Source organism: Lupinus angustifolius, chromosome LG06 (genome assembly GCF_001865875.1).
Source record: "Lupinus angustifolius cultivar Tanjil chromosome LG06, LupAngTanjil_v1.0, whole genome shotgun sequence".
Lineage (NCBI taxonomy): Eukaryota > Viridiplantae > Streptophyta > Magnoliopsida > Fabales > Fabaceae > Lupinus > Lupinus angustifolius.
In genome coordinates, this window is record NC_032014.1 from 23,056,397 (window position 1) to 23,069,837 (window position 13,441).

The following is a 13,441-nucleotide window of genomic DNA, read 5'->3' on the forward strand; positions in this document are numbered from 1 at the left end:
TATTACACAGTATATAAATATAAACATGAACTTAAAAGACAAAAAAGAAAGCTGGACAAAACGTAACCTATCCACTTGAAAAATCGTGTGAAGCCTGTTTTAATAGCAATATCACAAGCAGAGCAAGCTGCCCACCTTATATGAAGCTAAAGTGACTCGAGATTATTGGTCCCATTTTTTGTGTCTCGATTTAATTTAAAATAAAAATTATAAAAATATAAAATAAATTTTTTTATATTATTTAATAGAATGTGATTGGATTAAGATATAAAAATATAATTTTTTGTGATATGTGATTCTTGTTCACATTAAACGTAAGTACTAGTCAAGCATAACCACATTTATGTAGCTTTTAGACTTCCTTCCCTTCTATCCCAATCCATATTTTGTGATGCATACTCTCTGATTTTCTTGCACAACAAAAATTCACTAAAACTCATTTTAGGTTAAGACCCAGCAACAACAAACATGGCCTGGTTCAGATATCTCTCAAAATTAACCACCAAAAGAACATCTCATAGACCCAAAATTACAGACCCATTTCTTCTTTTACCACCCTTTACTTTTCTCTCCCACTTCAGCTCCAACACCAATGTGGATAAGCCTTTTACTAAGCACACAAACTCTGATTCGGGTTTGGAACCAGCTAAGCCTAATGAGAAACCAAGGGTGGTGGTGTTGGGTTCAGGGTGGGCTGGGTGCAGGTTCATGAAAGGGTTGGACACAAATATATATGACATTGTTTGTGTCTCACCACGTAACCACATGGTTTTTATTCCACTCTTGGCTTCTACATGTGTTGGAACACTTGAATTTAGATCTGTGGCTGAACCCATTGGAAGGATTCAACCAGCTATTTCTAGGGAACCTGGTTCTTATTTCTTCCTTGCCAATTGTATTGGCATTGATGCACATAAGCATATGGTGTGTTAACATGTTTTGTTTCATGATATTTATTTTCTCATATAAGTACAAGTATAGTTCTCTTATTGTATGACTAAGTAATTAATCTCTTTCAAAGTGTATGGATATCATTCCCAACAATTATCTTTTCAAGTTGAAATGGACACTCATATACTCAAAAGATGATTAATTCCTTACTCATGATGAGGATGATGGATATCTAAGTTTTTACATGGACTATATTACTTGGTGGAGTGTATGCTCCTAGGTTGCAAATGTTCACGAATGATTAAATTATGGTAACAAAGAAAGCAATTTTGAAAATTATTACTGGATTCAAGTTTTAAAAAAAAAAATTTGATGTGATAATTGGTTGGCCAGCTAGTGAGCCGGTAGGAAGATAATAAACATACATAATAAACGGCCAATAATATTTGTTTGATAGACTTATTAGAATATGTCAAAATATTTTATAATATCAATACTATATTTTACATTTTTAAAATATGAAGATAATATCATTACTGTATTATAGATTTTTTTAGAAGATCTTATAAGATTGAAATTACTTTATTTTATGATTTGTTTTCTTATCTAATTAGGAATCTAATACTAATATATATAAAAATTAATGTTATTATCTTTTGTATAAAAAAATAATCACAATATCATTATATCATCACTCACAATATTATCAATACAATTTACTATTTTGAACATTCTTTTTTCTCATTCTATACCTTAGCTCTATAATTTCAACAAAATAAAATATCTTGTGGAGCTTGTTTAATTATATAGTTTGTAATAATTTAACTCATATTTCATAAAGATATAAATTTGAATCTAAAGAAGCAAGCTAGAATCCTCTTAATGATATAAGGAGTCCTATTATTTATATGATAATTTGTAAGTACACATGTGATCATCATAAAACTGTTAATTAAAAAAGGTATATTTTTTTGTTTGGTAAAAAAATTCCGGGATTGTGTGACTTGATAGTGAACATGACAACACATTTTTTTAATTAATTTATTTTGTGTGACCGTGTCAACGATAGAAATTATCCAGGAGTACATATTATCCATCATTTATTCTACCTAAAACATAATTATGCATCTTATAACCTTGTCATTGGCATATTTTTTCTCTACTATTAGAATATTCTCTTATTTTTTTAGATAAAAAAACTAATTTTTTGGGTTTATGGTGGCTCCTCCCAACAAGTGTCACTTTCGGGAATTAAACCTTTAACCTTTTGGTCACCTTAGAATCTAGCAAAACCTTACACCATTAGACCAACAATTGGTAGTATGCCATAATTTCCTCTATCCAAATATGCATGACTTCTCACAAATAAATATAGATTTGTTGTTTCATATCATGTCTCATATGCTTTATACCAATAAAAACATAATATATCAATTAAATTTTATTCTTGTTGATGTATGTTATTGTCATAAGTATGGAATAACATATAAGACAAGAGTTGGGATATATACCTGATCTTCTTTCTTCCTCTTAGATACACATTACATCATTTATGAATGAAGTTCATGATACTTGTATCCCGGCGGAATAAAGCCTATGATGTAAGGAATATTGAATATGTATGTACTTGCTTTATAGTGGATGTGGAATCATCCCCAAAATAAAAATGTGATGTGGGAATATGTTAATTGAGTGTTAATGTTGAACTTTCCCCACTTTTATATTAGGATTCCAACTTTGAGCCCAATTCATAATTCAATTTTAACTCTATTTCTTTGAAAGAAAATTTTAATGTCTTAAATTATATATTAAATCATGTCTTATATTAATATTTATTTGACATGATATATTATCAATGGTGAAGAGAGAATTTAGGATATGATGTGGGACAACATATTTTACTTCATTATAAACCATCACAATTGTGATTATAATATTACAAAACTTTGACAACTATACTATGGTCATAAACTTTGATTACAACCCACAGTCATAAATAGTAATAGTAAATGCAACATTATTACAATGCCTACCATAACTTAAAATCATGATAGGTTGGAATATAATGTTGGTAAATTCATCTTGCATGGTTACTAAGGGAGTATTTGATGCTTGGTTTTGAAGGTACACTGTGAGACTGTAACTGATGAAGTAGAGACAATTGATCCATGGAGATTTACAGTCTCATATGATAAGCTAGTAATTGCATTAGGATCACAACCCTCCACTTTTGGTATTCAAGGAGTCAAACAACATGCTAGTTTTCTTCGTGAAGTTCACCATGCACAGGAAATTCGTCGAAAACTCCTCCTTAACTTGATGCTATCAGATGTTCCAGGTATGGTGTAAGCTAATATTAGTCATCACTCATGTTTTAAATTGCGGTTGTATGAAATTATGGCTGATATGTCTGCAATTACGATTGTGATGTCATTGTGGAGACTTAGAAACCGTAATATTATGGCCGCAATTGTGGTCGGCTGATGTCGATAATGTTTGGTAGTAATACATAACATTGTGTTTTATTTGAATGCAGGGATTTCAGTAGAGGAGAAAAAGAGGCTTTTGCACTGTGTGGTTGTGGGAGGTGGTCCTACTGGAGTTGAATTCAGTGGTGAGCTTAGTGATTTTATTATGAAAGATGTTCGTCTAAGATATTCCCATGTCAAGGATTATATCCGTGTTACTTTAATTGAGGTATGCTCATAGTATCATAAATTTAAGGAAACCATTTTTGTTATTGTATATTATTACCATTTTATCTAGGTCAAAAATGTACTGTAAGGTAATCTATGGTGTTAACCAATATATTTATGTTTTATTAGGCGAATGAAATATTGTCTTCTTTTGATGATCGACTAAGGCGCTATGCTACCAAGCAATTGACAAAGGTGAGGACATGAGGTATATATTTCAAGAGTTTTGCTTTACCATTTGAAGAGATCCACTTAAAACTTGCTTCACAAATTACTCTTTCATTATATGAAAATTTAATTGTTCAAATTTACTTACTAATAAAAAATTCAAGATTATTGATTTTTTCTATAATAATGACTAAGATATAAAATAGTTTTTTTAATTTAATGCTTGAGTAAATAGGTTGTCTCCCATATATAATATTATATAGATGTCTAAGAATTTATCTTGTGATTCTTGAAAACAAGAAGAAACCAAAAAATAGCAAAAGTGAAACTTGTGATATGCAAATACAAAAGAGAATGAAAAATACCTCAAGAATATTATTGAATATTTTGAATATGAATACAAAAAGTTGAGTTTTCAATGATCTAGTTAAGTCCCTTTTATAACAAGGAAGGACTTCCTAACTACCTAACTATAATAACCGAAAAACAATACAGTTAACATATGCATAATAAATTGCTTCACAAACACGTAACTAAAAATTTGTTGTTGTTGCCTTTGGTTGGCTGTGGCTAAGTCCTCATGCTTGGGCAAGTTCTGGTGCAAGTTATTAGCCAAGGCCTGATGCGAGTTGGCAAAGGCCTGATGCGAGTTGGCCAAGTCCTGATGCACTTGGTGCTGGTTTCTGCTACACTGATGCAGTCTTGCCAAGTGCTGGTGTGACTTAATCACAGACTTAACAACAATGGCCAGATTTCCAATTCCCTCGGTCACGATCATATTTTCCTCAGCCAAGATGAGTTCTTCTTCGGTCCTATGTATATTTTGCTCGGTGAAAATCAATTATGGCCTGAATATCTGCAATTCTATTGTGAGTTGGTCCATGGTGAGGCATATAGTTGTAGTTGATGGTGTGGTCTTTTGTTTGCTGTTTATGGAGAATGTTTGTATAAGATTTGATAAGATGTGACATCAAAAGGGTCACATACTTCTCCAAACTTCTTTTAAATGAGATCTATGTTGTTATAATGTTATTACAAGGGTTATGTTGTCAATACTCTTACTGCTTTATGTTTATGTAATCATTAGATTTAAATTCCTTACAACATAGACTTCAAAATAGATTGGTGTAATTTCTATGTGAAACCAAACTTTAGGAGAGGTATGTATAATTTCCCCCTAAAACCACATAAATCAAGATACCATGTTGTTAAAACTTCTAGTATATATTCATACTGTAGTTTGTTTCAGTCAGGGGTTCGTTTAGTTCGTGGCATTGTGAAAGATGTTAAAGCTCAAAAGATTGTTCTTGATGATGGTACTGAGGTTCCATATGGATTATTGGTTTGGTCTACTGGTGTTGGTCCATCACCGATTATTCAATCTTTGGATCTTCCAAAAGCTCCTGGTGGAAGGTTAGTCTCCTTTGTGCTCAACATATGTATTGTATTATGCCAAAAGTTAAAGGTTCGATTCTTAGGTGTGACACTTGTTGGATGGGTAGTCATGTACTTCGAACGAGATTAGTTCCTTACTCATAGGGTGAAGAGATACATTTGTTATTATACCAAAAAAACATACTTGCACTCACTTCCGAGTTAGTTAGTGACAAATGACAACCTTTTTAAAGTTACAAATTTACAGTTGATATATGTAAAGATTTTGAATTTTTTACCTGTACTGTCAGGAATATAGGGTCAAGTGTATATAGTGATCAATAATGCTAAACACAGATAAACACACACACATAAACTTACAACACAAATTAGAACTATGCAGGACAAATACTGACATAACAAAGATACATAAACATCAAGAGCAAACAAATTCTGAAATTGCTAGAAATGGACACAACTTTTCTATGCATATACTTGTTTTTAAAACAATTGATAACTCATTGTACCAAAATGTGTCTCCGCCAAAAAATAGTGTATCTGTCTATTGCTTTTATGTCACACCCATTTTTATTCATATAATCACAATATAATTTTACCACAAAAGTTAGATATGAATATATGATGTCATTTAACTCTAGAAATGTACATAAAACATTTTTCATATAGTGACTATAAGTTTTCAATAGTGTATTATCTGAAAGCGAATTCTGAGTTTTTTCTTAACAGGATAGGCGTTGACGAGTGGCTTCGTGTTCCTTCAGTACAAGATGTATTCTCAATAGGTGATTGCAGTGGATTTGTTGAAAGTACTGGAAGACAAACACTTCCAGCATTAGCCCAAGTAATGATATTGTGTTTATTAGAGTAATTGTTTTAGTTTGTTATTGTTTTGATCATATGCCTGCTGGCAAGTTTGTTGTATTTGGTTAATAGCAGTTAGTGGCAGTTACGTATTTGTAACTACCAATGTAACTGAATCTGTAGGCTAATGTTTCTATAAAAAGAAACTTAGCTCCTTCTCTTTTTTGTAATCTGAAAAAAGAGAATACATTACAATAAAGAATTCAATTCTTCTTCTTCTCTCTTCTATTCGTTTCTAAGTTTTACATGGTATCAAAGCTTTTTATGGCTAACGTTGTTGTTAATCCTTCTTCCATGGATTCTCCACCAATTCCTTCTTCTGCTGCACCAGTTCAAGCTCTTTCCCCTACTTTCTCCCTTCCTCTTCCACTCACAAAACTTATAGAGAAAAACTACTTAACCTGGAGCCAGTTCATGCTCGATGTTCTCAAAGCAAATTGTGTTCTTAGGTTTTTTCTTAGTCCATAATTTCCACCACAGTTTCTTCACGAATCAGATCGTGATCAACATTTTGTTAATCTTGCGTTCTTGAGCTAGGAAGAAGAAGATCCGAATGTATTTTCGTGGCTTCTGAATTCTATTTCTGATTTGATTAGACCTTGTGGGGTAGGGTGCACTACTTCGTTTCAACTTTGGAATGAGTTGCACTCTTTCTATAATGCTCACACCAAATCAAGAAGTCGTCAACTTAGGGCACAATTTCGTAGTGTTTCACAAGGTTCTAATTGCATCTTTGATTATTTTTCAAAAATCAAGATGATAACTGATTCTCTTGCATCGATTGGAGCTCCAATCACCGTCAGGGAACATGTTGATTTTGTACTGGATGGACTCAATGAAGGTTTTCATCCCCTCATCACTACCATTGAAGGACAGACACATCCTCCTTCTATTAATGAGCTAGAACAATTTCTTATTACTTTTGAGTCCAGGTTAGTGAAAAATAAGCATAAAATGGTATCTGATGCATTTTCTACTAATGTTGCTACTGCTGAACCTTCACCTACTCAATCCCCTAGTTCTGTGACCAACACTGCTTCATTTCCACCATCATATCCACCTTACAGTGCACTATTTCCCTTAATGCCTTCCTTTCACGGTCCTCCTGGTTAGACACATAGTGGATCTCGTGGAGGGGGACGTTTTATCAGACGTGGTTGTGGTGGTAGGTCATCAAGTAGAGCTTCAGCTTATTTTTGTGACTATTGTAACAAGTATGGTCATGATGTGACCCGGTGCTATTTTGCACCATATGATACCTCTTACGTAATGCCCTCTACCTATGGTCATATCTACAATATTGCACATCAGTTTTCAAACTCTTATGCTACCTTTGCTTGTCTTCCAACTCGACAACATTCAACTCATGCAATGCCTTCACATTATACAAGGCCAAGGACTTCTCTTTACTCCTACAATCAACCAAGACCTTCCTATAATCCACATTCATCAAGTCATTATCAGTCTCATCCAAGAAATATGGCTAAACCAGAATCATCCTTTGATCATCAACCACCTTATGCAATGAATGTGACTAACACTGTCTAAGATTTCAACAAAACATCCATGTGGTATCCAGATTCACGTGCCATAAATCATCTAACTTATGATCCGTCCTTGCTAGCTGAACCCATAGAGCAGTTTTCCTCAGATCACATCTATATGGGTAATGGTCATAAAGCTCCTATTACTTGCAGTGACAATGCTTCTTTTAAATCACCCTTTGATTCTAATATTTCTATGTCCTTACATAACTTGCTACTTGTTCCTACTATTACAAAAAATCTCCCAAGTGTGTCTCAATTTGCTAAGGACAATCATTGTTTTTTTGAATTTCATCCTAACTATTGTCTTGTCAAATCTCAGGCTACTAAACAGGTTCTTCTTCAAGGTTCTCTTACTACAGAGGGACTCTATGCCTTTTTAACTCTTATTAAACCTTCCTTAGTCCATTGTAATATGAGTTCAATTTTACCTTTGTATGCAAATAATTCTAGTTTATCTAGTTCTAAATCTTTGTCATCTTACTTACTATGGCACTATAGACTAGGACATGCCCATGAGGCTGCTGTAAAGAGTCTATTACAACAATGTAACATTTCACACTCTAATAAAACACCTCTTGATTTCTGTACTGCTTGTTGTTGTGCTACGACTCATAAATTACATTCACCTAGTTCTACTACTGTGTATGCCAAGCCATTTGATTTGTTATACTTGGACTTATGGGGGCATGCTCCTATTTACTTAGAATCAGGGTACAGGTACTACTTGTCCATAGTAGATGCACACACTAGACATACTTGGATCCATCTACTTAAGAAAAAATCAGATACCCTTCCCATTTTTCAACATTTTCATAAGTATGTTAATACATAGTTTCAGTCAGAAATCAAAGCCATACAAAATGATTGGGGGTGAATTTAGACCATTTACTCAATATCTAACCTCTCTATGGATCATACATAGACTTTCATGTCCTCATAGTTATCATCAACAAGGTACTGTTGAGAGAAAACATAGGTGTATAGTTGAGACTGGTTTAGCCTTGCTTACTCATGCTTCAATACCTATGTCATATTGGGAGTATGCCTTTACCACAACTATTTTTCTCATTAACAAACTACCTTCCTTATCCATAAAAAAAGCATCACCTCATTTTGTTTTGTTTGGTGTCCAACCTGATTACTCCTTCCTAAAAGTATTTGGATGTGCCTGCTTTCCTTTGTTAAGACCATATAACATCAAGTTACAGACTAGGTCCTCTGAGTGTATCTTTCTGGGTTATTCCACTCATCATAATGGGTACAAATGTCTTTCCCGGGATGATGGGTTATATATTTCAAAAGATGTTGTGTTTAATGAGTTTGTTTTTCCATCTACTACAAAATAGTTTGTTATTCCTCAATTAAAGGAAGTGTTTTCCCCTATGTCTCATCCTCCTCAAATAACACATTTCTACCCTTACACTACCCATGTTGCTACAAGTTCTGGTGTTACTCCTCTACCACATTCATCTTCTCCTCTCTCTGTTTCAACATCATCATCTCATCAAGTTCATATGTGTCCTTCCTCATCACAAACACTTCCTACCTCACCTAATGTTCAGCCAGAAACAACAAACACTGAGTCTACTTTCAGTCCTTCTCCTCCTCCTATACCCCAGTCTACTCATCCCATGCAAACACGTTCCAAGTCTGGAATTGACAAATTTTTTGTTCCTAGAGTCCTAGTTGTTCAAAGTGAGCCAACTTCTGTCAAAGCTGCTCTTAGTGATCCTCTTTGGGTTCAAGCTATGCAAGAATAATACAATGCCCTAATGAAGTTAGGCACTTGGTCTGTTGTTGATTTGGCTAAAGGAAAACAAGCTATTAGTTGTAAATGGGTGTTTAGGATTAAGGAAAATCCTGATGGAACTATAAATAGGTATTAAGCTCGACTTGTGGCTAAAGGTTTTCTTCAAAAACAGGGAATTGACTACACAGAGACCTTCTCTCCTGTTGTACAACCTATAACAATCAGAATTCTACTTACTTTAGCATTAACTTTTCATTGGCCTTTAGAACAGTTAGATATTAACAATGTCTTTCTAAATGGCATTCTGCATGAGCAAGTCTATATGGTTCAACCTCTTGGATTTCATACTAGTGATAAGACTCAAGTGTACAAACTACACAAGGCTCTTTATGGCCTAGAGCAGGTCCCAAGACAATGGTTTGAAAAGCTTAAAAGTACCTTGCTTCAGTTTGGTTTCTTGAATAGCAAGTGTGACAATTCATTATTTATCCATACTTCAACTACATACAGGATCTATGTGCTTGTGTATGTGGGTGACATTATTGTCACAGGGTCTTCTACATCTCAGGTTAACCAACTCATTGACATACTGAGTAATGCATTTGCTTTGAAAAGGCTAGGAGCATTGGAGTATTTTCTTGGCATTGAAGTCAAATCTATGCCGAATGGTTCCTTGTTCCTCTCTCAAACAAAGTATATCAAGAATCTTCTTAAAAAGGCCAACATGGATTCTACTAAGCCACTACCCACTCCTATGTCTTCATCTTTCAAATTGACAAAGACTAGTTCTTCATCTTTTGACAATCCTACACTTTACAGATCCATAGTGGGAGCACTTCAGTATGCAACAATTACAAGATCAGATCTTGCATTTAGTATTAATAAGGTGTGTCAATATATGTCTAATCCTTTAGAACATCATCGGACTGTTGTGAAAAGAATTTTGAGGTACCTTCAAGGTTAAATCACTCTTGGCATACAACTCAAACCAACTAATCCTCACTCTTCTCTGTCCATCACTGCCTTTTGTGAAGCTGATTGGGCATCAGATCTAGATGATAGAAAATCTATCTCAGGTGCTTGCCGATTTGTAGGACCAAACATTGTTACTTTGTGGTCCAAAAAACAACAAACTGTTTCCAGGTGAAGCACTGAAGCTGAGTATAGGAGTCTAGCTCTAGCCTCTCAAGAGCTCATTTGGGTTGAATCTCTCCTCTCTGAACTAAAATTTGCTCATCAATGTCCTCTTGTTCTCTGTGACAATCTCAGCACTGTGACCATGACACACAATCTTGTTATTCATCACAGGACAAAACACATTGAACTGAACCTATTCTTTGTAAGAGATATAATCCAATCCAAGCTGTTGCAAGTCAAGCATATACCATCTAAAAACCAGACAATAGATGCTCTAACTAAACCTCTTTCCAATTCCAGATTTCTAACTATAAGGAAGCTGCTTCAAGTGGTTGATAGGTTCTCAACTCACCCACAGCTTCAAGGAGGAATATTAGAGTAATCGTTTCAGTTTGTTATTGTTTTGATCATATGCCTTGCTGGAAAGTTTGTTGTATTTGGTTAATAGCAGTTAGTGGCAGTTACATATTTGTAACTGCCAATATAACCGAATCTGTAGGCAAATGTTTCTAAAAAAGAAACTTAGCCCCTTCTCTCTTTTGTAATCTGAAAAACAAGAATATATTATAATAAAAGAATTTAATTCTTCTTCTTCTCTCTTCTATTCGTTTCTAAGTTTTACAGAGTTCAACCCTTAAATTCCTGCAATTTATAGTTTTGGTCTATGAAACACGGATACGGATACATGTGTTGGATACGATACGTATCCGATACATCGACACGTATTTTTTCTAAAATATAAGATACAATACGTTTAGGGATACGCGTATAAAATAATAAAAACATATAAAATATGATAAAATTATAAGTGAAAATCAAAATATCCAAAGTAAGAAATATAATGGAAATGGAAAATCATTGCCCTCCATAACAAATCTATCTTATCCTATTTTATTGAAAACGAGTCTATGTTAACCTATTTTATTGAAAACGAATCTATATATCTTATATTTTACTGAAAATGAATTCATATATCCTACATATATTTTATTGAAAACGAATCTGAGATGCGTCTTGGTATTTATTTATTTTATTTTATTTTTTTAAATTTTGGATGCTCTACAGATATGTATCCTTCGCGAATCCGAGCGTATCCGTGACGAATACGTGTCGGACACCGACACGTGAGAGTGTTTGACGAATCCGTGGTTCGGAGGTTTTGGTTTTAGGCTAAGGTCTGATACATTTCATGTTGACACCATCATCCCTTAGCATTACAAGAGTGTGTTTATTTTATTCATAGTAGACAATAAGTTAATTATATGTTTGGATCAGCTGATTTCTTGTCTAAAAACCAATCCAAATGGACCGCGGATAATCCTAATAGTAGTATTGAATAATCAGTGAAGTAGTGTTGCTTGTTTTAATGCATATTAACATTTGAATCCCACAGGTTGCAGAGAGGCAAGGTAAATATTTAGCAGGAGTGTTAAACAAAATTGGTAAAGCAGGTGCAGGCCATGCAAATAGTGAAAAAGAAGTGGAATTTGGTGAGCCCTTTGTTTACAAGCACCTTGGAAGCATGGCAACTATTGGCAGATACAAGGCTCTTGTGGACCTTAGACAAAGCAAGGTGACTTTTATCATTCTTTGCTGGTGCTTTAGAAACTCATTAAGGGCAATAGGTAGCAAATCCAATGAAGTATATTGTATTTAGAAATGAAGTAAATATATGGGATACAAATATGCGAAAAATGTTAATTGAGTGTCAAATGTAATTTAATTATACAAATGATAAAGTACTATTCAGTATGATTCACTAACCAAACTCCTACAGGAGGGAAAAGGGTTAGCTATGGCAGGATTTTTCAGTTTCTTCATTTGGCGCTCGGCATATATCACACGGGTCGTTAGCTGGAGGAACCGATTCTACGTATTTATCAACTGGGTCACAACTCTTGTATTCGGCCGTGATATAACCAGATTATGAAATTATCAAGGTAACCACTTCTAGCATGTTCAAGAGTTGTTACAAATGTGCAGCATGGTGTTTGGATGATAATTTTGTTATTGGTTGCATAGCAGATAATAAATTTCAGTTTACTGGAAAAGTTGGACAAGCAAGGAACTTGAACTTTACTAGTTCTTGATGTTTGATGCAGGTTGAATTTGATAAAAGCTGTGCCAAATAATAGAGGTTATTAAAGAAGTGGCTTAAAGGAGAAGGCAATGAAACTTATGAAACCAATGCAGATTACCAATCAGAAAATCTGGCCATGTTAAGTCTTTCCGTACATATTGAGTACTGAGATATCAATTTTCATGTTTACAAATTGTTAATGAAAGATATTATTGCAATATCATGAATGTAGATATGTAAATGTACATTATCTCTTTCCTGGAAGTAGATTATTGGAGTCCTACAAAAATTTCACAAGTCATTCTAGCAAATGTTAGTGTGTTCTATTCCAGTATAACTACACTGATAAAAACCTTGTTCAGCAGCCTCTCATTCAATGTTGTTACAAATGAAATTTGTGCTGTTAATGTTGAAATTAATAGCAGGGATGTTAGTTTGTTTGATTGGTACCTCTAAAATTGTCTCAAGCTGAATTCTTTAGTGAAAATGGTATTTAATGAGTCTCTTGCATCATGATTTTGATGATAACAATATCAGTTATGTTTTCCTAACATGCTACTTGAGTGCATAGGAAAATATAGGAGTCAGCACTACTTACATATACCAATTGACAATAACTGGAGTAGCTTAATAAGTAAGAGAAGTTTGAGTCTGACTCTTATACTATTAAAACATGAATCTCCATTGAATCACAAACTGATTATTCTCACAACTCAAAGATGAAAGGAAAGATCATTGAAATTTTTTAATAATTGGATGGATGAAATACAAAGTAACTGGAAGGTTTATATAGAAAACAAAATGATGAGAAAATAATAAGCTAACTCACTAACTAAAACAACTAACTAACTAAAAACTTCATAACAAACTATTAACAACTAATTACCAAGATCTTAACACAATTTAATCATGTGTT

At 33.8% G+C, this 13,441-nt stretch overlaps 1 protein-coding gene across 3 annotated transcripts; it reads left to right on the plus strand.

The window, feature by feature from the left end:
• LOC109350264 (internal alternative NAD(P)H-ubiquinone oxidoreductase A1, mitochondrial-like) lies at window positions 347-12,826 on the plus strand. Of its 3 annotated transcripts, none has more exons than XM_019591462.1 (10): window positions 347-924; window positions 3,016-3,229; window positions 3,428-3,588; window positions 3,717-3,782; window positions 5,005-5,168; window positions 5,877-5,991; window positions 11,839-12,018; window positions 12,223-12,385; window positions 12,548-12,581; window positions 12,618-12,826. In XM_019591462.1, the coding sequence occupies exons 1-8, from the start codon at window positions 469-471 to the stop codon at window positions 12,373-12,375; spliced, it is 1,509 nt and encodes a 502-aa protein (XP_019447007.1). In that variant the 5' UTR covers window positions 347-468; the 3' UTR covers window positions 12,376-12,385; window positions 12,548-12,581; window positions 12,618-12,826. The 3 variants fall into 3 exon arrangements, with proteins under 3 accessions (XP_019447007.1, XP_019447006.1, XP_019447008.1); XM_019591463.1 differs by having other exon boundaries at window positions 348-592; window positions 623-924; window positions 12,548-12,826; XM_019591461.1 differs by having other exon boundaries at window positions 12,548-12,826.